Here is a 27,099-nt window from a genome sequence, read left to right on the forward strand (position 1 = left end):
TTTCTGAGACCTTTAAACACAGCTCCTCCAAGGATTATATAGTGAAACCTATGTTCTGGAATGGGTCTTCCCTTCTCCTCCCAGGATATGTGTTGGATTTTTGGGAATATCCATCCCTGAGGACTGACTCTCCAAGTATCCTCCCCACCGCTCCTGGCTCCCATGTTGACTAGGAAAATCACTGAATGCTTTGAAGAAGCTCTTCCTAAGTTAGTGTGAGAGGAGAATATCTCACTAGTGCCCAAACTTGAGTGGGTGATGGGAAAAAAAATATGGTGGGCAGGGAGGTATGCATCTTCTTGCCTCTGAAAAACAGAGAGCTAAAGATTTGAGCAAGGGAATCACTGACATTATTTACTGTTCCTCGAACTTTTCTATTTTCCCTAAATGGGGGAAACACAATCCTTCTTCGTCCAGATCAATGGCGTCCAGGAGCCCAGGGTGGTAAGTGTCAGGGCCTAGAGACAAGCCCTGCTTATTAGGCCAGTCTCTGCAAGAAAGGAGCACGGAGCCTGCCAAGAACCTCCCCTGGGCTTACCTCGGGACAATCGCATTGCAGTTGCTCTCCCTGATGGTCCCATTGCAAATGGTGGCTTTGAAATAGCTGCTGTTGCTCTGTCTGCCCCTCTAGGTGAATTACAAGAAAGGCTTTGAACACTCAAAGGCGCAGTTCCATCTGCCGTTGGACATGGCCGCCCTGGTGCATGCCAAGAAGGCTCAGACCCTGGCCAGCGACCAGGACTACAAACATCCACTGCCCCAGTACACTTCCTTGGCAGAAGACCTAAGGCTGAGCTGTGCCAAGAAGGCTCACAAATTGCAGAGCGAGGTAAGGAGACCTGGCGTCTCTCTAGGGGGCCCTTCTCCTCTTAGGACCTCAAGGCAGTGACCCCCAAGCTTCTGTTGGCTCAGTGAAGTCTCTAGAAGTGAGAAATCCTAAACCCAAGTCTTCTTTTGAAACCCAGCCTGAGAGTTCCTCCACAGCCCTTAAGAACAGCTACACAAGTCTAATCATAACAACTACCATTTATTATTATTTTTTGCTGAACTCTAAGCATTGTTTTAGGCATTATCTCACAATCATCCTGTATTGATAGTTTATCCTCATTTTACAGAGAAATTACAGTAATGCAGAGAAGTTAAATATCTTGCCCAAGATCACACAGCTCTCATGAGAAAGGAAGTGCTGGGATCTGAACTTGAGGTTCAAATGACAAAGATGCCCTCAAGGTTCATGATTTTGCATGTTTAAGATTTGCCAGTGGTATTGCCTCTGGCCTCAAGTGGCAGGAAGGAATTCTCTTGGTGCTCCATGCATTCCTGTGCCACCCATCTTCTGAGGAGTGCTGGGACCTGTTGGGAGAGGCTGCTCAGAGCCTGTCAGGACTGACCCACTTCAGGGAGAGAAGGAAATCAGGGCCCTGGAAACCCTTCCTGGATCTCTTTGAGGAGTCTTTGCACTCCTCTGACATGCATTTCTCAGTCCTGATGCCTGATTTCTGAAGCAGACAGGCCCAGGAGGGTCAGGAAGCACTGGAGACTTCCTCATTCCCAAGGAGAGAGGACGTTCTTCCCAACAGCCATCTACATCCTGTTCACTATTCACCTTATTTCCTAGCTGGCTAGGTTTCCAGGCTATGAGATTTGCAGGTAATGGGCCTGCTTTGGAATAGAAAACTCCACACAAAACCTCTTTCCCGGTCTGGCAGTGCCTGCGATCTGAGCGGCACTCAGATCTGGGTGTCTGTCATCTGTTTGGATTTTACGCCTGTGTACAGCGTTTACTGAATGACATAAACTGTCAGGAACCTGAGAGCAGCTGTAGGAACGAGGGAGCTGCCACGCTCATCCTGGGGGCCCGTTTGTCACTTGAGCAGAGCCCCGCTTGCCCTGCCTCTGGTTATGATAGCAATTGGAAGGCAGCACACCCAGGGGGTGCCTCACTGGCTGAAGGGGAGTGAATTTGGGGAGTCTTTAAACTGTCAGCCCAAATCATGCAGGTACACACACTCGCCCTCACCCCCACGGACACAGACGGGGCTTTGCCAGATTCTTTTGGATTTATTTATTAGTTCTTTCTTAACCCATGATTAATTAATGCCACCCGCTGCTGCTGGGTTTTGTTTTAGAAGACCTGTTAGACCATTTCCACATTTGCCCCAAGACAACTGACTTTCTAACCACAATCCGCTTCAGTGTTTATTTTTTGATAGCCCACATTAAAATAAAAATCTGTCTTGCTTCCCTGGAACAGCTACTCTGAGACAAGTGACAGCAGAATTATTTTCTTCTGACCTACATTGCTTCCCCACCAGTGAGCATTTACCAAGAAGCATTTGTGCGTTGGCTGAGTTTCATGTATCCGGAGGGACGGGTTCAGCCTTGAGTTCTAATTATGCCGCTGTCAGATGCTGTGTCATGAGACCTCTGGTTTCGCTTTGCTTCCTTGTTCTGAGAATTTGGCTTTTCTGATTCTTTGTATCTATTGTTCCTTCTAGAATTTGTACCGGTCAGACCTGAACTTCATGCGAGGTGTTGCCTGTGTCATTCCAGGCACTTTAGAGATTGAAGGGAGGAAGAAAGCGTCGGAACTCATCAGTGAGGTAACTGCGGATGCTGGTGTTGGGTGTCTAGGACATTGCCACAGCAGAGGACAATCAGCTTGTTTCTTTCCTTTTAATTTCCCCTTTTATTTCTTTTTAATTTGAGTTGGAGTCTCGCTCTGTCACCCAGGCTGGAGTGCAGTGGCGTGATCTCAGTTCACTGCAACCTTTGTCTCCTGGGTTCAAGCGATTCTCCTGCCTCAGCCTCCCAGGTAGCTGGGATTACAGGTGAGTGCCATCATGCCTGGCTAATTTTTGTATTTTTAGTAGAGACAGGGTTTCACCATGTTGGCCAGGTTGATCTCAAACTCCTGACCTCAAGTGATCTGCCTGTCTCAGCCTCCCAAACTGCTGGGATTACAGAGGTAGGCCACCGCACCCAGCCAATTGGTTCATTTCTTACCACTAAAGCTAGTTGGATGTTAAACTCTTAGCAGTGGAGACTCACTGCCTAACCCCTGGGCTGACCTTTCTTTTCTTACTGGATTCTCCATTCAGACTGCTCGCCATTTAAGACAGCTTTGAGGATATGGAGTCAGTTCCTCTATTAACATATAAGGATTATTCACTGGCCCATGAGATGTTCTTTCCCTGTGTCCCTTTGAAGAGTGGCCCTGTGGTACAATGCAAACAAAGCAGGCTTTGAAGACCAACAAGAAAGATTGACATTCCAAGCCAGCACTGATTTGCTGTGTGACCTCAAGCCAGTGACCTACCCCTCTCTGAGCCTCCACTTCTTAATTAGTCAAATGGGTATACTCAGACCCCTCTCTTTTAATTTTTGTGAGGAATAGCACTCATTGAAGCACTGTGCTCTTGTGGCAGCTGTATATGAAATGGTTACTACAAGCTTGAAATGGTAATAATTTTTTGTTAAAAATACAAAAGTCTTAGAAGTCTAAGCTTCCTGATTTCCTGGGGAATCTTGCTCACCCCTGAGACGGGACTTTTATTCATGGTAGATGCAAGGACAAGAGGGCATCATGGAAGGTGCTGGAAGTAATAGGTGTTCGGCACTCAGCCTGAGTGCTCAGATAAGCTTATGTTTTGCTTACTAGGGAAGTTTAGATTTAACCTCATGCTTTGCTTTTCCAGTGAAATCTCTAAAGAGGTCTCTATACCTCGTGGTTCATCAGAATCTTAAAAAACATTAAAAAAAATGCAGAGGCCTGAGCCCCACTGACTAATATACTGAATCCCAGTCTCTCAGGGTGTTTATTTTATTTTTATTTATTTATTATTTTATTTATTTCTTTTTTGAGACAGAGTCTCACTCTTTCACCCAGGCTGGAAGGCAATGGTGTGATCTCAGTTCACTGCAACCTCCGCCTCCCAGGTTCAAGCAATTCTTCTGCCTCAGCCTCCCAAGTAGCTGGAATTATCGATGTGCACCACCATGCCCAGCTTTTTGTATTTTTTAGTAGAGACAGGGTTTGGCCATGTTGGCTAGGATGGTCTCGAACTCCTGACCTCAGTGGATCCCACCGCCTGGGCCTCCTAAAGTACTGGGATTACAGGTGTGAGCCACCATGCCGAGCATGCCTGTTTTTTTAAAGCTGCAGTTTGTGGTATGCCAGCAAGGTGGAGGAGCACTGGGCTCTGTCCAGCAAAGATCTGGAACAAACCACAAATTTAAATAGTCATGTTCACATTTGTGGCAAAGGACGAAATCTCTCTTTCCAATTGAGAAGTGTCTGCTTCAATCCATCCTGTCCTCCTCTCTGCTTCCTCATCCCCGTGAGTTTTGGGGTCACAAAGGCAGGTGACAACCTGGATTCTAGAGTGATAGACTTGTAGCCTTTGCAAAACGAGGCTTTATAGCTAATGCTTAAAGAACTGGTTCTGCTTCTGTTTTTTATCCCTTACGGAGTCTTCTTCTTCCCCTCTTGTGTGTGAATTCAGAGTAAATATCGGCAGCATCCCCACTCATTCAAGTACACAGCTGTGACAGACACTCCCAACCTCCTTCATGCAAAATTCTGCAACCAGATTACGAACGAGGTAAATCTCCTGATGGCTTTGGAATGGTCTTTTTAAAAACTGCTAGATTGTTTAAAATACATGTGAATGTGTATGGGATGAGAAAGAGCATGGATCTTTATGTGGAGGTTTGGAAATAAAAGAATGTCATTATATGGAGCCTAAACATTTTCCAGAGGAAATGAAAGCCCAGTTGGGAATCTGGGATAGTCTGCAGTCTCACTTTCCAAGTGCGATCCCAGACCAGCTACATTAGCATTTCCTGGGAGCATATTAGCAATACACAACCTCAGATCTACTGACTCCAAATGGTCATTTGACAGGATCATAAGATGATTCTTTAGCACATGAATGTCTGAGAAGCGCTGGTCTATGATTCATTTGTTCTATCTAGGCAAATATTGGCTAACCAATTTTACATTGTCAATCTGATGTGGGAGGATTTCTGGTTATTCAAGGACAGTTATGTTGTAAGATGTTTGTCAGGCTTCTCAATTCTCTACCTTCTCCTCTTCTCACTCACTATTTATGCAATTTACACTTTCATACATCCAGAGAGGGTGGGTGCAAAGGAAGGAATCTCATTCCATCAATTATCAGTCCAGGCTCATTGGTTCTACTTCTTAGTGGCTCTCTTACGGGTTTGAAATAGGTGAGTTTGGCAGAGAATTACATTTTGAACCACCTTTCAGTTTTAGGATTCTCCTTCTGACTCCATCTTTAGTTTTTAAGATTCTCCTTCTGACTCTAACTTCTAGAAGTCAGCTGAGATTTGGTTATTTACCCTATTAGTTCCCACTTGCTCCAGCTGAAAAGTAAGAAATGGCAGCTTGGGATAAGAAAGTCCAAAGGGATGAAATTCATGATCTTTTAGAGTGATAGTAGCACTTTAAAATTCCTATTTAATCTTTTCTGCCTACTTTGTGAGCTGGGAGCTGTGGGATAACGATGCCTTTTCTGATGGCCTCTGGCCTTAGAGAACTCGGCAATCATAGACCCATTTCTAATCACAAGAATGAATGCTTCTGTACAAGATGAGGCCATCCAGGGCAGCACTGGTGTGATTCGCCAGTGGAAAGGATCCTGGATCTTAGTAAAGGGGATAGGCCAGGGTTTGGAGGCGTCTCTTCTACCTCCCTCCTCCTAAATTTCCCAGGTTTTTCTGTTAGCTTCATGCTGTGTCCTCAAGGACAAAGTCTACAATATAAGGAACCTCAGTAGTACTCTTAAATTTATGTTTCTTTCCTGGCCTATTATTCCGCAAAGCACATTGCCATTCCTTACATATTCATTTTACTTCACTCGATTTGACTCGTGAAAGATTGTCTTTATTGAAATAAACACCCTCCCCAAGACTGGAGATGTATCCGTGACACAATGAATGATTTTTTACTGTCATGTTTCCTCAGCTGCAATCGAGAGACTTCTAGTACTGCAGAAATGCAGAGCACTTATCTCCTTGTATGATGATGGTTTTTATTTTTTTTTTGGCCCAGCGCCTCTATAAAGCAGCTGGAGAGGATGCAAGACACCAGTATACAATGACCCTGGGTCTGCCCGAGTTCATCCGAGCCAAAACCAATGCGGCCAATCTGAGTGACGTAAGCCTTTCTTGTTGCTTAAGTTCAAGCATGCTCCAAAGCTGTGTTATGTCTGCATCTGTGAAGTGACCCAACAGTGACCTTTCTGGCATTCACAGATACTTTTTAAAATGTATAGTTTAGATGCCCATATTAAATATACCTTCTCACAAATGCGAGTGCATGAGTGTACTCAGGGTGTGTGCTAATGAGATTTGCTCCACAAAATAGAAATAGATTCTGGAACACTGTACTGTAAATGAAAGGGTTAGCCTTTGCTTGTTGATTCATGTAATTTTTTTGTTTTAAAGATTTACATGTGTTCCCACTTTAGGCAAAATACAAAGAGTCTTGGCGTAATCTTCGTGCTCAAGGCTACAAGCTGACAATAGAAGCACTCCCCTTCCAGGCTGCCCGGGCCTCTGGAGACATAGCCAGTGATGTGAGTTGAATGATATGACCTTCCATCTTGCCTAATTTCTGTTAACTTCATGTAAAACAATGTCTACGGCTGATTTTCCTGAATTAAAGCAAATCTATAACCATGTGAGACAGGATGTCACCTGCAGAATATATTAGTTATGAATTAGATTCCTTGACTGAGGGGGGAAAAGAAAGGCTCTGTTAATCAGAAGCTAAATTCAGGCAAAGGTCTGTAGCAGGAAGGAGATGATGATTTATTTCTAATTGCAACGTCTAGGCGACGGTCCCCTTGTAATGCATGAACTGCCTGTCTTCTAACTCCACCCAGATTTGGAACGAGAACTCCCGATAGAAATTGCAATTCAGTCGGAACACGTCTCCCTCTTGGCTCTCTGTAGTTTCACGCGTTGGTGTTAGGATTTGCCGGCTGTGTTTCAGCCACTCTGTTGATAACGCCCATAGCTTTGGGACATGAAGGTGACTTTCTCTTTCCCACAAACAAATCACAGAAAAATGTGGACTTCAAATAAATGGATCCTGTCTTTTGGGTTTAATGTTTTGCCAAGTGCGAATGGATAAAGCACAAGTTTCTCTTTTACCCTTTTTGATAAATTCCTTTTGGCCATAGGACATATAAGGGGAGTGAAGCCCTTCCTTTGATTCTGAGGATCTGATTTTAATTAGATAGGAAGAATGGAGCAATGTTTTAATTGTTCATCCCCCAGGGAGGAAGGCACACTCTCAGGCCAACCCCACTGTGGTTTTTCTTATAATCATCACCTCCTAGTGTAAGAACAAGTGATTTTTCTAGAGTTTGCAATGAAAATGCACAGATGGAATTTGACCGGCCGGCCCTTCCTTACAGTTTCTCTACAGACATGACTTTTTGAAGGAACGAGGGAAACTCATAGGGCCCCAGAGTGAAAGTGATGACCCTTGGATTCAACACTGCCGGCGCATGGGCCAGCTGCAGAGTGAGCTTCAGTACAGGAGGGGGGCGACCAGCCGCCAAGCCCAGTTCCATCTGCCCATGGACATGGTGCACCTGGTCCATGCCAGGAAGGCCCAGGCTCTGGCCAGCGACCACAACTACAGGACACAGTGCCACGAGTTCACAGCACTGCCTGAAGACCTGAAGATGGCCTGGGCCAAGAAAGCCCATGCCCTGCAGAGTGAGGTAGGGGTGGCCTTGTGGAATGCAAACCAGCCCCAGCCTTCCTCCTCCCACCAAGCCTGGGTGTCAATCTCTGCTTTTTCCTTAGTCTTTTGGGCCCTCCTGACCCTATCTGCCTTCCCCAAACAACAATTTGCTGGGTCTGTGTCATCTAGATTGGAATCATTCATTGAATCACTCAACAAACCTTTATTGAGGGCTGGGCACAGTGGCTCATGCCTGTAATCCCAGTACTTTGGGAGGTCGAGGCTGGTGGATCATGAGGTCAGGAGTTCAAGACTAGCCAACATGGTGAAACCCTGTCTCTACTAAAAATACAAAAATTAGCCAGGCATGGCGGCATGCACCTGTAATCTCAGCTAGTAGGGAGGCTGAGGCAGGAGAATCACTTGAACCTGGGAGGCAGAGGTTGCAGTGAGCTGAGATTGCACCACTGCACTCCAGCCTGGGCAACAGAGCAAGACTTCATCTCAAAAAAAAAAAAAAAAAAAAAAAGAAAGCTTTATTGAGCACCTTATGTATACTAGTCACCATTCTAAGCCCTGAAAGTACAGCAGTTAGCAAAAGAGTAAAAAAATTCCTGTGCTTATGAAACTACTGTTATACTAGAGGGAAATAAACTTGGTAAATAACTGAAATACGTAATATGTCAATGGTGACACATGCTATGGAGACATGCAAGCAGGGAAGTGGGGCAGGAGGTATGAGAGAGAGTGTGTGTGTGCACACACACATGGGCCATTTAAAATAGGACATTAGGGTAGTTCTTATTCAAAAGCTGATATCTGAGCAAAAACCTTAAGGAAAAGACAGAAGGGGATAGGGAACTCTGGGCAAACTGAATAGCAAGTTCAAAGGCCAAGGACTTGAGCAGGAGCAGCCTTGGCCTGTGTGAGGCTGAAGTGAAGCAAGTGAGTGAGTGGGGATGGAATCACAGGGTCTGAGCAGGGCTAGGCTGTGTGCAGTGAGAACAAGGGTGGTGATATGATAGGAAAGTAACCACCACTGACTCTCACTAACTGCTCGCCTTTGCTTTTAAACTTGCTATAGCACTCTGATGTGGGGACAGCTGTTACTCCTGTTTTAGGGATGAGGTCCTGCGGGAAATGCCAAGGAAGGATGGGCTCCAGAACCCATTCTTTTTTTTTTTTTTTAAGATGGAGTCTTGCTCTGTTGCCCAGGCTGGAGTGTAGTGTCACAATCTCGGCTCACTACAACATCGGCTTCCCTGGTTCAAGCGATTCTTCTGCCTCAGCCTCCTGAGTAGCTGGGATTATAGGTGTGCACCACCATGCCTGGCTAATTTTTGTATTTTTAGTAGAGACAGGGTGTCACCATGTTGGTCAGGCTGGTCTCAATCTCATGATCTCGTGATTTGCCTGCCGCAGTCTCTCAAAGTGCTGGGATTACAGGCGTGAGCCACCATGCCCGGCCCAGAACCCATTTTTAAACATCCTCCTCTCTTGGAGGGAGCTCAGAGTAGGGAAGATGCCCCTCATGGCACAGACATAGACCCTGAGGGTGCCTCCAGAAGGTTCTTTCCTGAGCAAGGGCACCAGGCGCTGGCCCCTCTCGCATCATGGTGCAAGATTCTAGAGTCAGGCTTCTGAGATTCCAACCGTAGCTACCCCACTACTGGTTGGGTTACCTGGGACAAGTCCACGCCCTCTTCAAGCCTCAGACATGGTAACAATGGCATGGGACATGACAAGAATAGCAATGAGACTGTGCTGCACAGCGACGCAGGCACTTGCCTCGTATACCCTCTCTAGGCCCACAGCATCCCGAGAAAGAAAGTGCTCTCATTTTAGAACATCACCAGCCATCTGTGTCAGGGTTTCTCAGCGTCTGTACCTTTGACATTTTTGCAGGTTAATTATTTGTTTTAGGGACCTGTGTATTTCGGGATATTTAGTAACATCTGTGACCTTTATCCTCTAGGACCCCCCCAGTGTGACAGCGAATGCCTCTAAATCTTGCCAAACAAATGTCCCCAAGAGACAAAGTTATCCCCCATTGAGAATCTGGCTCTTAGTGGAGAACTGGTCTATACGAAACAGTTAGCATGATACCTGATCCATAGAAACACTGGAATAAGCATTAGCTGTTTGAATACATTCCTTACGCCAACCCCTACAATTCTGGTTGCCTTCAGGGCAATGACTACTCCTGGTTTAATTATAGATAGCAATAAGTCGGGTATTCTAAACACATAATCAATTATTATTAATTGCAGTAATAATTTCATGATTTTATTAATTTAATTATCATTGAATTATTCATCATAGCTTGCTGAAACTGCAAAATCATGTCATTCACCATCGGGCAGAGTGTGGAGTAGGACACATGCATCTGGGTCCCACATAGGGGATTTAGTTACTGAAGTGCCAGCCTATGTTCCACTTACAAAGCCGTTCCACTTTCTAGGCAATTCTGAGACCCCCAGAAACAGCTCATAGCATGACTCTCTGATGCTCAACCAGCCACCCTCTTGTCGAGGGCCTATTTCTTGGGAGAACAGAAACATTCTGGGACAGAATAGGACCCCCGGAAAGAGAGAGAGGCCACCTGGGAAAGTATGGGAGGTGGAGCTGGAAGTCAAAGGATGTGTGTGGGAAGCCCAGCTCTGTCACTGTGTGTCCATGAGCAGTCACTTACCTTCCTAGGTCTCCATCTCTCCCATCAGAAAAATAAAGAGGGGCCAGGTGTGGTGGCTCACACTTGTAATCTCAGCACTTTGGGAGGCCAAAGCAAGTGAATTGCTTGAGCTCAGAAGTTTGAGACCAGCCTGGGCAACATGGTGAAACCCTGTCTCTATAAAAAATTAGCTGGGTGCAGTGGGGCACACCTGTAGACTCAGCTACTTGGGAGGCTGAGGTGGGAGGATGGCCTGAGCCCAGGAGGCAGAGGTTGCAGTGAGTCATGATCGTGCTACTGCACTTCAGCCTGGGTGACAGAACTAGAGACTCTGTCTCAAAAAAAATGGAAGGAAGGAAGGAAGGAGGGAGGGGAGGGAGGGAGGGAAGGGAAGGAGAAAGGGAGGAAGAGAAGCAAAGAGCAAAGAGGTTTGATTTGAAAATGAAAGAAAGAAAAAAGAAAGAAAGGAAAGAAAGAAAAGAAAGAAAGAAAAAGAGAAAGCAAAGAGCAAAGAAGTCCAGTTTGAGCTGTGATCTCATGATCTTAGACTTTGGGATTCATGGGAAAATGGCTTTTAAATGGTGGGATCCACATAATGTCAAATTTTATTTTACTAAGTGAGGAACAAGGAAAAGAAAAACAAGCACTACCTTAAGCTACCATTTATGTCACTGTTACTTCTGAATAGAAAGCGCATTTTCACACTAAAATAAAAGTAGAGAGAACGTAATCTAAAAAGGAGAGTCCCTTCCGTGAAATTGTAGTTGGCAATCTTATACTGACATTTTAAAAGCAGGATATGTATTACATTTTTAAATGTTAAGAAGTTAATTGCTTAAATTTTAAATGACCATATATTCTGTATACATTGTTTTTAAGCTGCAAATTGGTTAATCAGGGAGTCTGGATTCAAGGAGGCTGTGAAGAGGAGACCCTGAAATGATCAGCTGGTTCTGAGGCTTCAGCTTGATCGTAACCATTATCAATGGCTCCAATTTCACATGGTTCTGTTATGCAGAAAAGGAAATAAGGACTAAATAGGAGTTCTCTCAAGGGAGCAGCCCCAGCCTTCAGCTGCTTCTCCTGACCTTGCCCTCCCCAGGCCAGAAAGAAAGCTTTGGGTAGGGCCAGAGGGGACCAAGAGATGCTAAGCTCCTCATGGCTGTGGTTCATTCCCATGTCTTGCCCAGTCCTGCCCAGTCCAGCCCAGTCTTGCTTGACTCAGAAATTCACCTGAGATGCATGCCTGGTCCAGGCAAGGTGTATCATGGACAGGTGCTGATTTCATCACCTCTTCGGTGCTTCTCAAGTCTGACATTCCCTGCTCCCTCCATGGTCTCAGACCAAGCTGCTGGGAGTCTGGAAAGGTACGTGCAGAAAATGTCATGGAGACAGCCCCAGCCTCTGCTTATAGCTGTGTGACCTAAGGTAGACTCCTAAAGCTCTCAGGACTCAGTTTTTCCCTCAGAAATAACAACAACAGCAATAACTAAACTGTATGGAATGCTTGCCCTGGGGTGGGCATTAGCATAAATATTTTGTGTAAACTATCTCATTTAATATCTAGGTGGGTACCAATATGACTCCTCTCTTTACAGATGTGGCAATAAGGCACCAATAATCTAAGTAGCTTGCCCAAGGCCACAGCTGGCAGGGAAATGACTTGCTCAAGCCTGTACAGCTACTACGAGGCACAGTGGGGCTTCCAGCTCTTGCCTCTTAACTCCTGGTGCAGTCTCTTTGGCTTCCCCAGGTGGCTGGATTCTGAACCCAGGTGCTCTGTATCTGTCCTTAACCACTACTGATTTGGCTCACCCACAGTACAGCAGCTGATGGCTCTGCTGAGAGTCTGCACAATCTTTGAAAACCAAAATTATCCTGTGAATTGGAATAACTGTTCCTTATGCTGGGCATAGGGGCTCACACCTGTAATCTCACATTTTAGGAAGCTGAGACAGGAAGACTGCTTGAACCCAGGAGTTAGAGAACAGCTTGGGCAACATAGGGAGATTTCATCTCTACAAAAATAAAAAAATAATAATAAAAATTATCCAGGTGTGGTGGTGCACACCTGTGGTCCCAGCTACTCTGAGAGGCTGAGGTGGGAGGATCACTTGAGCCTGGGAGATCAAGACTGCAATGAGCTATGATCACACCACTGCACTCCAGCCTAGGTAACAAGAGAGACCCCATCTCCAGAGAGAGAGAGAGACAGAGAGAGAGAGAGAGAATAACTGCTCCTTTGCAGGATGGTGTGAAGACTGAATAAAATAATGGGTCTAAAACAAACCCCACTCTACACAAGGTCATGATTGTAATGTTTCTTATTAATATGACAAAGATATCCTTTCCCCCAGGCACCTGCTGGGCACAGTGGTTTACATCATTCCTTCTGTATTAGAACTCAGGGGCTGAAAGCTGCAGCTTGAGCATTTGCAACACAGTGCTCCAAAATGAGGGTGCCAGGTAACCCCATGTGTGAATCTGAAGAAGGCTTCTAGACCTTAGTATGTAAGAGGGGAAAAAAGTGAGGCTGCCATCTGGGGAAGCCAGATTCAGTTGTGCAGCTTTGAAAGGTCTCTCATTATCTTATAATCCTTCTTCGAAACCATCTTTGGATAGCAGATTCTTCTTGACTCCCCTCCCCTTGCCCCCTCTTTTATCATGAAGTCTAGGGCACGTGTGTTGTTTTTAGGGTCTGCGTGAATAGTCAAAGCTGGGCTGGGAGCTGAGATATCAATAGACAATCCATTTATAAGAGAGTTGGAGGCACAGTCAGATCTTTGGGGAACCTGCATCTTGCTTTCTGACTTACCTGGGATCGTACTGTTCAGCTCAACAAAAGGCAAGTTGAAAGAGCGCTCCCTACTTCATCTCGCTTATGAAAGGAGCAAGGCCCGGCTGTGAAGAGGCCCTGTAGGATTATTCTCTCCAACTTAGAAATTTATCCAATTTTCTCTGTTCTTTATCAGAGTGCAAGGCAAAAGCTTTGCCGGTGTAGACTGAAAGATCGTGGTATAAAAAGCAATCTTACTGACATGGGGTTTTGAAACCTGCTCCTGAGCCTGAGTGATGTCTCCCTTCACCAGTTGGAAAGCACAGTCGAATTTGCACAGGGGCATTAACCAGCAGACAGTAGATCAGAAACAGACCCTCTTTGAGGCCAGCTGTGAGGAACGCTGTGAATCCTGAAATGAAAGAGAACTAAAAAGGCTGAGAGGCTGATTTCTGGAGTGATATTTTGCGTTACAGCAGAGCTTATATCTAAATTAGAGAAATGCCATCAACTTCGTTTAGATCCAAATTTTAGATTTTCTTAGAGAGGCTTTTTCGACCTTTAAAAAAATGCCTAATTTCCATAAAGAGAAGAAGAGAAGCATTCAGGCGACTGTCTCGTCGTAGGTAACGGTGGACAGATCAAAGAATGGTAATCAGATTCAGCATTGGGAAGGCTACCAATTAGATCCATTGTCTTAAAGCACCGTTTATTATTTTCTCCCAGGAATGATGCTGTAGCCTAACCTCCTGAGCTCTTAAAATGAGAAAAGAAAATAAGGCATAGCTGATTTTTGGGATATAAACAAATCATAATGAGTAACAGTGGGAGGAGGTGGTAAACTGAGTCATGAAGAAGTTAAAATGGTTTACTTGCTGTTAGCTGGTGCCATCTAAGATTGTTTCTGTTTTTAAAGTCCGGCTGTAATTGACTTATTTCCCCCTCCACTACCACTGTCACAAGAACAAAAATCTAACTTAAAGAGTGGCTCTTAGCCCTGAGTACCAGCAGGTGTTTTTATGAGAACAGAGGGGTTGTTATGAACTTCGAGTATCACAGAGAGAAACTGAGTCACATTTTGGTTAAAGTGATTTGCTCCCAGTCATAGCAGGTCGGTCCCAAAGTTCAAAGCCTGAACAGTGTACAGAATGTTTCTATTTAGGCAGGCGGGTAATGGCCTCACTGGTAGAATGAAACAAAATAATCCCAGCTGGTGCTTGGATTTGAGCACATATCTCAGCTCAGTCTTCATGTGGTCATCCACATAGGTCGTTACCTCTGCTTTAAATCCTGCCAATTCACTGGTGGGACCGTTTTGTATCTCGTATGTGATGCATTAATTAATTCCTGGCAGAATGTACAAATTCAAACAGTTTGACTTGACGACGTGCAGAATGTACTCCCAGTGAAGATGTTGAAATATTGTGATGAAGCATTATCACAAATGCTATTACAAATTGAGGATCTTCTTGAAATGCCGTAGTATTCCTGGGCACTCTCCTGATAAAGCCCATGTTTTTTTCCCTGCAGTTGCGCTACAAGTCAGACCTGATCGGCATGAAGGGCATAGGATGGCTGGCGCTGAGATCCCCACAGATGGAGAGTGCAAAGAAGGCCGGAGAACTCGTCAGTGAGGTACCATCGACCTGTTCCCACCACAAGTGGCAAGGACAAGCTAGCATTTCCTTTTGAAGAGGGAATCTGTTTATGGAGTGGAGATTCCAAAGGGCCTCATGGCCACTGGACTCTCAATATTTTTTGAGGGCCGTTTGCAACCAAATCCCAAGACAGAATGAGGTTTCCCTCCAAATGAATTCACTGCTGAGGAACTAAAGGCATGGTGTATTAGAAAGTTCTCAATAAATGCATTACTTATGATTGTTACCTAAACTGGCCCATTCTTTGTATTGAGAGGAGGAGGTACTTGCCACCCATCTGCTGAGTTGGCTCTGTGTTCGGAGGTTTTCTGATTTTTGATAGTGTTAGACTTTGCACAGGAATAGTTAACATTAACTGAACTCCTTACCCTACTAACAGCCTGGGGATCCCTGTCCTGGAATTCCCTTGAGAGTGACACTGCCTTCTTCAGTTTCTTAACAACAGAATGTATTTGGACAGGGTCCAAGCAGGGCCACATTGATGCTGAATCCTGCCTTTTACTGAATTCCTTGATTGTGGGGTTCCATAGTATTTTGTGACCTCTTTCTTCAAGAGAGTAAATACCTGTAAAATGTTCCTTGTCACAGAGGCAGCTTGAATCTTTTTATACTCTTGATTGTCAGGTACCTACCAAGAAGAGAGACTTGTTTTCCAACAATATCATTGGCATGTTTGGTACTGAGAAGGTGGAGTGAAGCTGCCTCCTAAAAAATGCATGATGTTTGACTGTGTTTCATGGGAATATTTGTCTTTCTCTTATAGACCAAGTACCGTAAAAAACCAGACAGTATCAAGTTCACCACAGTGGTTGACTCCCCAGACCTGGTTCATGCCAAGAACAGCTATATGCACTGCAATGAGGTGGGTGCTTTCTTGTCATTTATCCTGGGCATGCAGTGGAACACTGGTGCTCAGGGGCCCAGGTCTAAGAACACAGGCTCTGGACAGATGGGCGTGCAGAACTTCTTTGTACTATCGGGATGGTCTTGGGCCAGCTACTGAATTCCTTCTAACCTCGGTTTCTTTATTTGGAGGCGGTTGGGTTGGGGGAAGGATAATAATAGCAACCATTTCATAGGATTAAATGAATTAAATGAGGATTAAATAAATAAAGGCACAGAAAGCTTTTAGCAAGTACGGGAACACAGTAAATTCTCGATAAGTGCTCCTTATCATGATTTGATTCATAATCACAATGACAATAATACCAAGTATTATTGATGATCCCTTGCCAAACACTAGATACATGTTACTTGTTGATAGATGGCAGCAGAATTAAAAGCTTAATATAACCCGGTTAGGAAAAAAGAGGAACAGCTGTATTTAAAGCTTTCTGCTTTTACTCTCGTATAATTTAGCCCCATTTCCTCGTTCCTGTCTTTATTTCAAGGAATAGGAAGCTAATGTTTTTTTTCCCCCTGAAATTGTTAAGGGATTCATTTCTACACCTACAGTGACAGAGCTGGTCCATCTTCACACACAGCCCGACTGCTATACTGATCAGTTCATATTTGTAAAGCCCGAGTTAAATTTGGGAATTGATTGGAACATTACAGTTTCACCTCTAAAAGTACATAAGACTCAAACACTTCCTAAAATTGTTTGTAATTCTTAAATCACTGCTTTAAAAATAGAAACCCAATAAATCTTCAAGTTTTAAAATTGTGCCTTCCTATGATCCAGGCAGGCTATGAAAATACTAATTTTTTGAACATATATTAAGATGTTTTATAACAAAAAGAACTTATTAACGATTTATATTATAATTATTACCATTTATGTTGAATAACAAAGGCTTTGAGGCTGTATCTCGTTACTAGTAAAAAGCATGTCCAGTGCTTAGTTGCAATGATTCTCTGAAATATCTACACATCTTCTATTGTGTAAAATGCCCAGGTATGGTCAACCATGATGTTGGTTTGTGGCCCATTTAGAGCAGATCTTGATGAATATTTTTAACAGTCTATTTAAAACCAGCCACCCCATCTGGCCCTGGCCATAAAGGTGTCCTCCATCCAACTGTGGGTTCTGGAGGGACACTGTGGGTCCATGGGCAGGACTGGGTTCTGCTCTATCCGGGAGGCACTCAGGTGGGAGGGGCAGGAAAGGCAGTCAGTTGCTTTTCCCCTGTGGTTTTAGCCCAGAGTTCTCCATTTACCATGAGCCCATCTTACCCACAGCGCGTGTATAGATCCGGAGATGCAGAATCCCTACACAGATACACCGTGATCCCCGACCACCCCGATTTCACCCGAGCCCGCCTCAATGCGCTGCATCTGAGTGATGTAAGTGAACTGGTGGTCCATGGAGTGTGTGCCTACGTTTGTAAAATAATCTGTGCCCAATGTGGATTTTGTTTTTTTTAAAAAAAAAGTTATAGGAAGAAGGACTTAGAACAGAAAGAACACTGAACTGAGAAACTGTTTGTGTGACTTTCAGTCACTTTCCTCACCGGTCCTCGGTTTTTTCATCTGCAAAATGGTAACGGGGCTGAGCTAACCTGAGATTCCTTCCAGCTCTAAAATTCTGACTTGGGCATGGCTCCAAAGACGTCGGTGATGTGATGGGTAACCATGAGGGGAGTGGTACCCTGGCCCTGACGGGTGTAGACACCTGCTCTTTTTGTTCTTGGACCCCTCTCCATAGCCATTTAGAGTAGTGTAACTGGAGACAGAGTGGCTCAATCTCACCCCACAGTCTGGAAAGATGCTGCGATGGCAGCCAATCCTGTCCAAATGCAGCTCGCTCCTTTGTGCATGGGACCGTGGCCTCCAATACTTTCGTTTCCCTTGGACGTGTGCCCTTTGCGTGCATAACCAAGATGCTGTTTCCTAAACCCGGGCTTGTTGTTAGCAGGGGTTGGAGGCCCCTGGTTGTAATAGAATAGGCGGCCGCTTGGCCAACAAAGCTGTGATCCTTGGATAACAGGTAGAGAGACGGCGGAATCAAAAGACACTGTCAGATCAGAATAACACAGGCTGAGTGTGTCAGCCTGGGGCAGCATGGGGCCTCCCAGAGTCCGGCCATTCTTTCCTCCCTGGCCTGGCCATTGTGTCCTGGGGCTCCGTGCAGATCAACAGCTGCTACCGTTCACCCCAGAGGTGGCTGCCTTGCAGGGGTTGGTGTGAGGCGCCTTCTAGTTAGCGTGTGTATTAGTTTGTTGCGTTTGTAAAGCCCTGTGGGATCCCATGCAGTGAATGCGATGGTGCTTTGTAAATATGAGTTATTATGACCATTTGATGCTTTTGAGGGATGTGCAAGGGATAATTTTAGAACAGCAGCTCTGGTGGGCTGACCTCCATCTGGGGAAGAGGACCTCCCCCTCAGCAGAGCCTGCACAAAACATCCATCTCATTAATGCTTCAAGGATGGGGGAAGGCAAGGCCTCCATCTGAGGAACGATTGGAGGCCCATCGCTGTAGAAACTGGGATAAAGCTGCCAGTGCATTTGGGGCCTGGCTTCAGGAGGAGAGCCACCCCAGGCTGGTGATAGAAGCATCTTCCCTCTCACAAGGGGCGCCGGTCTGCAGAGTCCTGGAGCTGAAATTAGCCACCAGGGTATGCGGATATGGATAACTCATGAACCTCTTTTGAAAGAGCACTTCTTCGGGGGCGTGTAGAATACGCACAATTGGATCAAGTGCTCTGTGAGGAAGATGTGGAGGGAAAGTGACCTTCCTGGGCAAAGAAAGCCATTGAGATGTGTAAGGCAGCCGAAATAACTAAAAATCAAATGACTCTAATGTGTGAGGATGAGGACAAAACTGTGCCCACTGTGATAAAGAAGAGGAACGCCCAGGGTTCCAAATCAAAGCGCCTACGGAATCTAAAGACTCCCAGTGGCAAGGCAAAAACCTCAACAGAATAAAAAACTCAGAGAGGAAGTGATCACAACCAAGCAAATAGTACACAGGGAGAAGTCACCCAGAGCAAGGAGGCCCGCACACTCCGGAGACCCCGATCTGGGCCATGCTTTCTAGTTGACCCCGAGTTACAGAGACTCAGAAGATGGGGTGCATTGGGCACCAACGTGGGGTGACATTGGAGTTTGATGTTGCATCAAGTTTGGTGTCAATAACCAGCCCAGATCTGGTGTGGGGGTTCTTATTAAGAAGGCACGGTGTGCCTCTTAGAGACAGTGATCAGGGTTTTGACTCTATTTGCTACTCTAATCTTTGTGGGGCTGTCCAGTGCTACAGGGGATCATCACTCTGTCAGAATCTGAACGTTCCTGTATGTATTTCAGTCCTAACTGCTAAACTCAGCGATGACCCAGTAAATCTAATTATTTTTGGCTCTGTGATCCATCAGTTAGGTGTTTATCCCAGCAATGAATGCTTCTGCATTTCCAGGGCCTAGAACGTAGTGAACATTTGGCTCAGGGTTTGCGGCGTTGGGTGTCGGAGTCGGAGGCGAGGATGGAGGTGAAGGTGGTGTGATCTGCGGCACAGAGAAACGACGAGATCCGCCATGCTTGGCCCAAGCACTCTGTGGTCCTCTCAGTTCCAGGCCCAGTTGCGGGATGGGGTGGGGCACTTTGCTTTTCATCTGCCACTCCTCCTTTGCTTAATCCCCCCAATCTCCCGTAGAATAGAGCGCCAGCCTTGACCTCCATTTCCAGGAGACAAAAGTACGGTTCTTAAGGGCCCCCTGACCTGCCGCAGCTCGTGGAACGAGTGAGCAACCGACACGGTCTGGGGCTGTCACTTTGTCATCTGTTGGTGATGTGCTTCTCCTGCTGTCTCCCTTCTCTGTGGCTGAATAAAGAACAGCCCTCCACTGGGATCTCCAGATGCCTCCTTTTATGGAGCCATTCCCTTATCTTGAAAAAAAATATATTAGCTACATGAAGGCACAGAAGATTTTGATGCCTCTATCGGTGATGTGGGTCTACCTGAGGACTAAGAGGATATGATTACAGACTCCCAGAGGGCGTGTGAGAACAACTTGAAAAGGGAAAAAATGAAAGAGGAAGATATGAAACACATGGGTCAGGTACTCGGTCAGGTTCTTGACAATAAATTTAATTCAGGTGAAGGCTCTTCCCTTCGTGCAGGCACCAGGGGTGTATATGAGATGCAGCATGCCTCACAGGGATGGTGTGGGGCATGGCATCAAGGCCAGGCTCAGGCCCCCCCAGATGTCAGTGGAGCTAATGAACACGAGTGCCAAGGCCCAAGGAACAGCACTTTCAGCATGTGGGGGGAAACTGGATTCTGGAAACTTGAATTCTGGCACCTAGAAGCTTCAAACCCGAAGCACTGAAAGTGAACACAAAGACAGGATGGAGTGGGGTGGGGGCTTCTGATACCAAGGGGGTGTTGCAAATGAGCCAGACCCGCAGATCACAGGCCCCACAAGAGCAGGGCCTAATGGGAGGGCTGGGGGCTTAGAGCTGAGCCTTTTACAACTAACCCCACCAATCCCAGTGTTAGGGAGTCCCCAAGGTGGACATGGGGCTATAGGCTCTGCCATCCTGGGAACCAACAAAGCTTAGGAACCACCCCTGCTGAGTACCAGCAACATGGAAGACAGTGGAGTGACCGCCTGCTTACTCGTGCTTTTGTTTTTCCAATCTAGAAAGTCTACAGAAACTCCTGGGAGCAGACCCGGGCTGGCAGTTACGACTTCAGGCTGGATGCCATCCCCTTCCAGACTGCCCGGGCATCCAGGGAGATCGCCAGTGATGTAAGACCCCATATTCTCTCCCACCATCATGGATGGGTTTTTCTCTGGTTTTCCCAGTTCTGTTGAAAGGCAAACCACCAGGACCTGTCAAGATTATCTCTCTCTGCACCAAAACCAAACACATACTGTATTTTAAATGAAAGAAAAAAAATAGGCTGTACTTTCTAGCATCTTAGGCAGAAATTGGGGTCGAGGAGGCTGTATTCCCATTCTCTCTCTTTACAGAGAGACACTCTTAAAAGAGGATGGATGAGTACCAAGAGGTCCATGAACATGTGCTTGGGTTGTTGATTTGTAATAAAAGGACTTCTTTTAGCTGAAGTTCAGTGTGGTAGAGTAGAAAGAGATGGGGTTTTTGCCCTGATGGACAAGCTCAAATCCTGGCTCCATTTCTTAGGAAATGGCTGTTTGTCTTGGGCAAGTTGCTCATATTCTCTGAACTTAAGTTTCTACATCCATGAAATAGGGATCTTGTCTCCTGGATTAAAGTAGGAATGAAAACAAAATCATACATGGTGTCTGGAACATAGCAGGTATTTTGAAAGAGAGGGCACCATTGACTAGACAAGCATCCATGGTGCCAGACAGAGCCCCACCTGGGAAGTTTCCTGCTGGTCCACAATGTGATAAGTACAAAAATAAACAGCATGCATTTTTTGAAAAATTTTTTTAGCAATTAGACATTGTAATAGCCAAATATGTGATCACTGGACTCAGCTCATTGAACAGGGTGAAGGCCAGGTTGGGTGTTACCAAATAAAAGTGGTACGACTACATACTAGCCACATGCAATGGGACCATATGGTCTTTGATGCATTGGAAATGTAAAAAGCAAACCAAAATGGGACTGACCTTTCACTGTGGATGGTTTGAGGAGCACAGGACTAGGTCCCTGAAAGCTGGAAAGAATCAAACGCAGAGTGGCCTGTGGCAGAATGGGCGCATTTCTCTTCCTGCTGGAGTGTTAATTATAATAGTGATAATACAAGTAGCCACCACTCAGTGGGCCTGAGCTGATTGCCAGACATGAAGCTCAGTTACTATCTGGTTGAATCCTCTCAACCTCCCATGGGGTGGAGATCATTCTCCAATTTTATCAGATGGGGAAACTGAGGCTCAGGGAGAAACTCAGTAACTGGCCCATGGCCACACAGCGAGGTCTGCTTGAATCCAAAGCCTGTGCCTTTAACCCACTCTTGAGTCTTCTGCTGAGAATGCCCTGGGATGGCCCCATATGTGAGGCTGGCCCTGGGGGAAGTAGGCACTCATGACCTGCCTCTGCTCCTCTGACTTGCAGTTCCGTTACAAAGAGGCTTTCCTGCGGGACCGAGGCCTGCAGATTGGCTACCGCAGCGTCAACGATGACCCAAGGATGAAGCATTTCCTCCACGTTGGCAGGCTCCAGAGTGACAATGAGTACAAGAAAGACTTTGCCAAGAGTCGGTCTCAGTTTCACAGCCGCATGGACCAGCCCAGCCTCTTTCAAGCTAAGAGGAGCCAGCAGCTGGCCAGCGATGTGCACTACAGGCAGCCTCTGCCCCAGCCCACCTGCGACCCAGAGCAGCTGGGGCTCAGGCACGCTCAGAAGGCCCACCAGCTGCAGAGTGATGTGAGTTGCCTCCACCCACTCCCCTGAGGCTCTTCCCCTGGTGTCTCTTCCTAAGAGGTGGCCATAATGCCCCGTTCCATGTTAGCTTCCAGGGGAGCTAGGCTGAGAGAGAATCCAAGACACCTAAGCTTTAGTGCCAGAAAGAATAACAACAATAACGACCACTTCTTGAGTGTCTCCTGTGGGCCAGGTCCTGTGTCAAATGCTCTCCAGGCCTCATGCCAACCCCAGGACTGCCTCATTTTACAGATGAGGAACCTGAGGCTCTGAGAGGCTCAGTGACTTATTGAAGATCACATAAATGACAGACCTGGAATACGAACCCCATTTGGTTTGCAGTGAGAGCCCAAGCTTTTGATGGCTATGCCCAACTGTTTCCAAGGGATCTTAGTAGTTATGAACCCAGCCTTTGCACTTTCCCTGGGAAGTGGCTTCCCTAAGGCCACAGAGTGTGTGGAGCAGGTGTCACTGCCCCCACCAACTCCCAATTGCAACTCTTGTCACTTGAATGGGAAGATGCAAGAGACAGTGACATGCCGGCCGGACTCGCAGCACATTGGGGCCCCCGTGCCAGGGAGACGCTGCTTATGATAAATTTGCTCCCCTTGTTATAACCAACAACATAGTCTCATCTTGTGGCTGCCTTTTTAATCCTCTTTAGTTAATGGTCAAACTGCTCCAAACCCTGCTGACATATTCCTCTTGCTTCCCTCTTATCCTCAAGGTCAAGTACAGGTCAGACTTGAACCTGACAAGAGGTGTTGGCTGGACCCCTCCTGGCTCCTACAAAGTAGAAATGGCTCGGCGGGCTGCAGAACTGGCCAACGCAAGGAGTCTGGGTGTCCGGGGAGCTTATGTGAGTAGCAAGCTGCAAAGTCACCCTGGCTTGCAAGGCCATGGGGAAAGACAAACTCATTGTTTCTTTTTAAAGTTTATTTTTGGCCAAAGGTCAGCTAGCTCTAAAGAAATGTGAAATGCAGCTCTAACAAGGTGCCTAATTTCATGGGTCTGAGATGACCAGGCAGATGACATGCAGGTTAAACTTCCTGCAAGGCTTTCTCTGAAGTCACAGCCATTAGTTCTGCAGAGGCAAACCTACCGGGGTTACATCAATCCCGGACCAGGGCAGCCCAGGCTGTTCTGACTACTGGCTCGTTACATTTGCAGAAAGGGTCAGGGACTCGCTGGATACGACAGTGTGCATTTTGAACCCTACTTTGTTCTGAAGAAAGATGCCAGGTCTAAATGAGAGATTGGCTTTGCTTCTTTCTCATTCTTGCCTTGAGGACCCTTTTTCTTGGGGAGGGTAGAGGAAGGGAAAAAGAAGGGGAAGGTGAACATGTTAAATGCTCCCGGGGCTTCTTAGCGTGTCCTATGGGAACAGGCCTGGAGCGTCATTTTAACTTGGGGTATGTTTGATTTCAGCAGCCCAGGGCAGAAGCAATGGAGGCTGGAGATCATCAGAGTGGGGAGGTGAACCCAGATGCCACTGAGATTCTGCACGTCAAAAGGAAGAAGGCCCTGCTGTTGTGAGCCATGTCTGCTCCGATTCTTGAGAGGCCAGAGAGGCAGTTTGCTCACCAGAGACATGCTTCAGATGGCTTCGATTTGGGCGAGCTGGAAGAAATGGCCCACCAGCCCATCCTAGATCTGCCTTTATTAAAATACTAACACTGAAAGTGAATGGAGAATGTTGTATTTGTGGTCCTCTCTGATACCTAGACGTGGATGGCTGGTTCTGTTGAGTACCTCGAGTGTCTGGGCTGGGGAGTAAAGATGTGATGGTGGTGCCTGCTGATGCTGGGCATTCTGATGTCTGCATTTGCAGATGTCTGTGGTGGAGGCAGTCTCTGTGAACACTGATTTTCTAGAAGGTACAGTTGGTTGAGGGAAGCAAACATACTATGGCATGTTGATTCCATCATTCCTTGGGTTACCAAGGGAGGCAGAAGGAGCCTGGTAAAATCATGCAAATGCCAGTCTGGGAAGGCCCAGGCTGGGTGGCAGTTGTCTCTGCTGAGAGCGAGGACACTTCACTGCATGGTCCCCTGGAGGCTCCGGGGGTGTCCATTGTTGGCCATGAGGCCTCCCAGTGTCGGGGTGCTAAGGAGAATGGGCTCTGAGGTCCAGAAGACAGTACCTTAGAAGTCACTTTGACTTTGGATGGTGTCTTTGATCCAATTCAGGAACTTGGTAACTTGGGTGTAGACCCCTGGCCTCTTCCCACACTCTAGGCCCCAGCTCACTATCCCATAGACGTAGTAGGTGCCGTCCTTCTCACAGGTCAGGGGGCCTCCAGAGTCACCCTAAAGGAAACAGAGGCATAAGAGACATTTGGAGACTCCCCCACCTGTCTCCAGGGGGTGTCAGGGAGGGATGGTGTGGAGTCCCTTGCCGGCCTCCGTGGGTTTCCCTGGAAAGCAGTGACAAGGCTCTCCCCACGTCTCACGTGATGCAAGACTCTAAGGGAGAGAAGATAACAGTGTCCTCCATCTCTGAGTCCATGAGGGCTTGGCAAAGAAGCTAAGGGATGCACTTCCCAACTCTTAGTGATGCAAATATTATGACTGTGAATTCTCAGGGGCCCACAGCACACACAGGGAGGAGGATGGGGACTCCAAGGCAGCGTGGCCTAGGTGCTCAGCACGGTCTATGGGGTCAGATCTCCTGGGTTTCAGGCCAGGCGCTACCACCTGCTAGACATGTGATCTTGGGCTTCAGTTTCTCACACATAAACCATAGATAGCAAGAGATCCCCATCCCCCAGGGTTCTATTTTTAGTACAGTATATAGAACAGTGCCTGGTTCGTATTAAACCCTTATCGAAGGCAGTGAGGATGATCACGGTGAGGAAAAGAAGACACTGAGGATGATAGCTCTTGAATACTTAATACTGCTTAATCACTACAACTGGCAGGTGTTTAAAAAAATGAATTCTTGCTTTTAAACTTAGCCACGACCTTGTGATCTTATGGATAGATTAGTTCCATTTTGTAGCTTAGGCATCTGAGATTGAAGAATTGCTTTCATCACTGATAAAAGTCATACAGTAAGAGACAGAAACTGGTTCATATCCACAACTATTTTTTTCAAAATCCTGCAAGTGAAATTCTTGAATTATCTAGAGAATTGAACAAGCTTTTAATTTTTTTGAGATAGGATCTCTCTTTGTTGCTCAGGCTGGAGTGCATTGGCACCATCTCGGCTCATTGCAACCTCCATTTCCTGGATCCAGGCAATTCTCCTGTCTCAGTCCCAATAGCTAGGTCTTACAAGCACGTGCCACCATGCCCAGCTAATTTTTATATTTCTTTCAGTAGAGACAGGGTTTCACCATATTGGCTAGGCTAGTCTTGAACTCCTAACCTCAGGTAATCTGCCTGCCTCAGCCTCCCAAAGTGCTGAGATTACAGGCTTGAGCCACCGTGCCCAGCCTGAAGAACTCTTAACCATCTTCTGGGACGGAGGTTAAGTAAATTGCACCCATCTACCCCTCCTCTGAGTATGTGAATATCTGTGGCTCTTTGGGAGAGACAGAGGGTCACAGGAGAGCCACAAACCCTGGAGAGAGGAACCTCTATGTCCCATCCCAAAGTGAGTTCAAGGCCAGCAAATCATTTTTGGGTTCCTTTGCACAGGGAGGCTCCCTCGAGGAGTTGGGATTTGAATGTCGGCATGCTGTTTCCCAGGATGGTTAGAAGGCTACGGGGAAAACAGGCAAAAAATTCTAAATGGAGGTGTTCCTGAGATTCTAGAAAGAACCCTGTGTGACGTGATCCCTACAAAAAGAGGGACTATCGGGAGTGGGCTTTGACTTGGGGCAGAGCCCGATGTCACTTTAGCATTGGTTGATGGAGCCACCACCTTCTCCCTCTGCTGCAGTGTCTTTGCGTCACAAGCCTCAGCAACTTGGGGTTCCCAAAGGCCCTAGGATACACAGATACTTAGTTTTCTAGGACTGACACACACACACACAGTCTCTCTCTCTCTCTCTCTCATGCACACACACACACACACACAGTCTCTCTCACTATCACACCTGTGTATGCACGTGCACACACACACACACACACACACACACACACACACATACATGAGTCCTGAGTTAATATTCTTGTGACATCTCTAGGTCTTCCTCTTTCTTCTTCTAGCCACTGATCTTCTGGACAGTTCCCTGCTCACTGGGATTCTCAGAAATGCTGCCCAACGCGAGGCCACAAGCCCTTTTGGTGTCCTGAAGACTATATTTTTCAAATCCCAGCCCTGCCACTGGCCACCCAATTGCTATAGGCCAAGATAACGTCTCTGAGCATCTGTAAAATGTGATCATGACATCCCCTCCACCAGTGTGTTGTGAGAGTTAAATTAGACAATGCAGGCAATGTGACCTCTGTGGTCATTATGCTGAGTCATCCTGGGTTGATGTAGATGCAGATGCACCAGGGGATCAGGGGCAGACACAGCCCACCTGTGTCTTAGCTTTACCGCAGATGGACCTGTGAACTTAGCTCCCAGCCCAGGGCTCTAAGGGGCCTCTTCCTAGTGAAACATCCTGCCAGCCTCTTCTGCGAGTACCCCTTGGAGTCTCTGACCTGGCAGGTGTCTTGCCCAGGTTTCTGAAGGTTTCCCGCACAGATCATACTGTCATCAATTATGTGGTCATAGAGTTGGCGGGAGTTGCACAAAGTGTTAGAGATCAACTTGACTTTGGCATCCAGGAGCTGGCGGGACCCTTCTCCTGTAGGGAAGGGGCAGAGAAAAGAGTCACTACTGTGGGGACCAGGGTGGCACCAACCCCACCAGAAGCAAGACTGTCAGGGAGAAACCCACCAACTCTCAGCTCAGAAGGGAAGGGTTTTTCCATGAGATGGGCAGAAAAGCCTCATGTTTAGCCTTCACCATGCCAATGCAGACCTGCAGTCCTGTGCTTGTCACGATGGATGGACCAGATCGTATATTCCCGCCTCTCT

At 46.5% G+C, this 27,099-nt stretch overlaps 2 protein-coding genes across 10 annotated transcripts in view; one reads left to right on the forward strand and one right to left on the reverse strand.

The window, feature by feature from the left end:
* The window catches only part of NRAP (nebulin related anchoring protein), a 75,899-nt gene extending 52,086 nt beyond the window's left edge, over window positions 1–23,813 (forward strand). For 4 of the 8 annotated variants that reach the window (XM_012448009.3, XM_021676937.2, XM_012448010.2 and 1 more), the window contains 13 exons: window positions 632–829; window positions 2,499–2,603; window positions 4,506–4,604; window positions 6,080–6,184; window positions 6,498–6,605; window positions 7,452–7,763; window positions 14,704–14,808; window positions 15,595–15,693; window positions 17,013–17,117; window positions 20,413–20,520; window positions 21,818–22,129; window positions 22,854–22,985; window positions 23,555–23,813. In XM_012448009.3, the coding sequence (XP_012303432.2) occupies window positions 632–829; window positions 2,499–2,603; window positions 4,506–4,604; window positions 6,080–6,184; window positions 6,498–6,605; window positions 7,452–7,763; window positions 14,704–14,808; window positions 15,595–15,693; window positions 17,013–17,117; window positions 20,413–20,520; window positions 21,818–22,129; window positions 22,854–22,985; window positions 23,555–23,662 (1,896 nt within the window). In that variant the 3' untranslated portion in view covers window positions 23,663–23,813. The remainder of the gene's footprint in view (window positions 1–631; window positions 830–2,498; window positions 2,604–4,505; window positions 4,605–6,079; window positions 6,185–6,497; window positions 6,606–7,451; window positions 7,764–14,703; window positions 14,809–15,594; window positions 15,694–17,012; window positions 17,118–20,412; window positions 20,521–21,817; window positions 22,130–22,853; window positions 22,986–23,554) is intronic. The other 4 variants (XM_021676936.2, XM_012448011.3, XM_012448013.2 and 1 more) reach the window with 2 other exon arrangements.
* HABP2 (hyaluronan binding protein 2) overlaps window positions 19,838–27,099 on the reverse strand; it is a 40,578-nt gene continuing 33,316 nt past the window's right edge. The window contains exons 12-14 of one of the 2 annotated variants that reach the window (XM_012448015.3): window positions 26,722–26,867; window positions 24,270–24,435; window positions 19,838–20,998 (exon numbers count right to left, since the gene is read on the reverse strand). In XM_012448015.3, the coding sequence (XP_012303438.2) occupies window positions 24,271–24,435; window positions 26,722–26,867 (311 nt within the window). In that variant the 3' untranslated portion in view covers window positions 19,838–20,998; window position 24,270. Of the gene's footprint in view, window positions 20,999–24,269; window positions 24,436–26,721; window positions 26,868–27,099 lie in introns of those variants that run through there. The other variant, XM_064373841.1, reaches the window with a different exon arrangement.

The sequence above is a fragment of the Aotus nancymaae genome, unplaced genomic scaffold (assembly GCF_030222135.1).
Source record: "Aotus nancymaae isolate 86718 unplaced genomic scaffold, 86718_ANA_hifiasm-v0.15.2.pri h1tg000010l, whole genome shotgun sequence".
Taxonomy (NCBI): Eukaryota; Metazoa; Chordata; class Mammalia; order Primates; family Aotidae; genus Aotus; species Aotus nancymaae.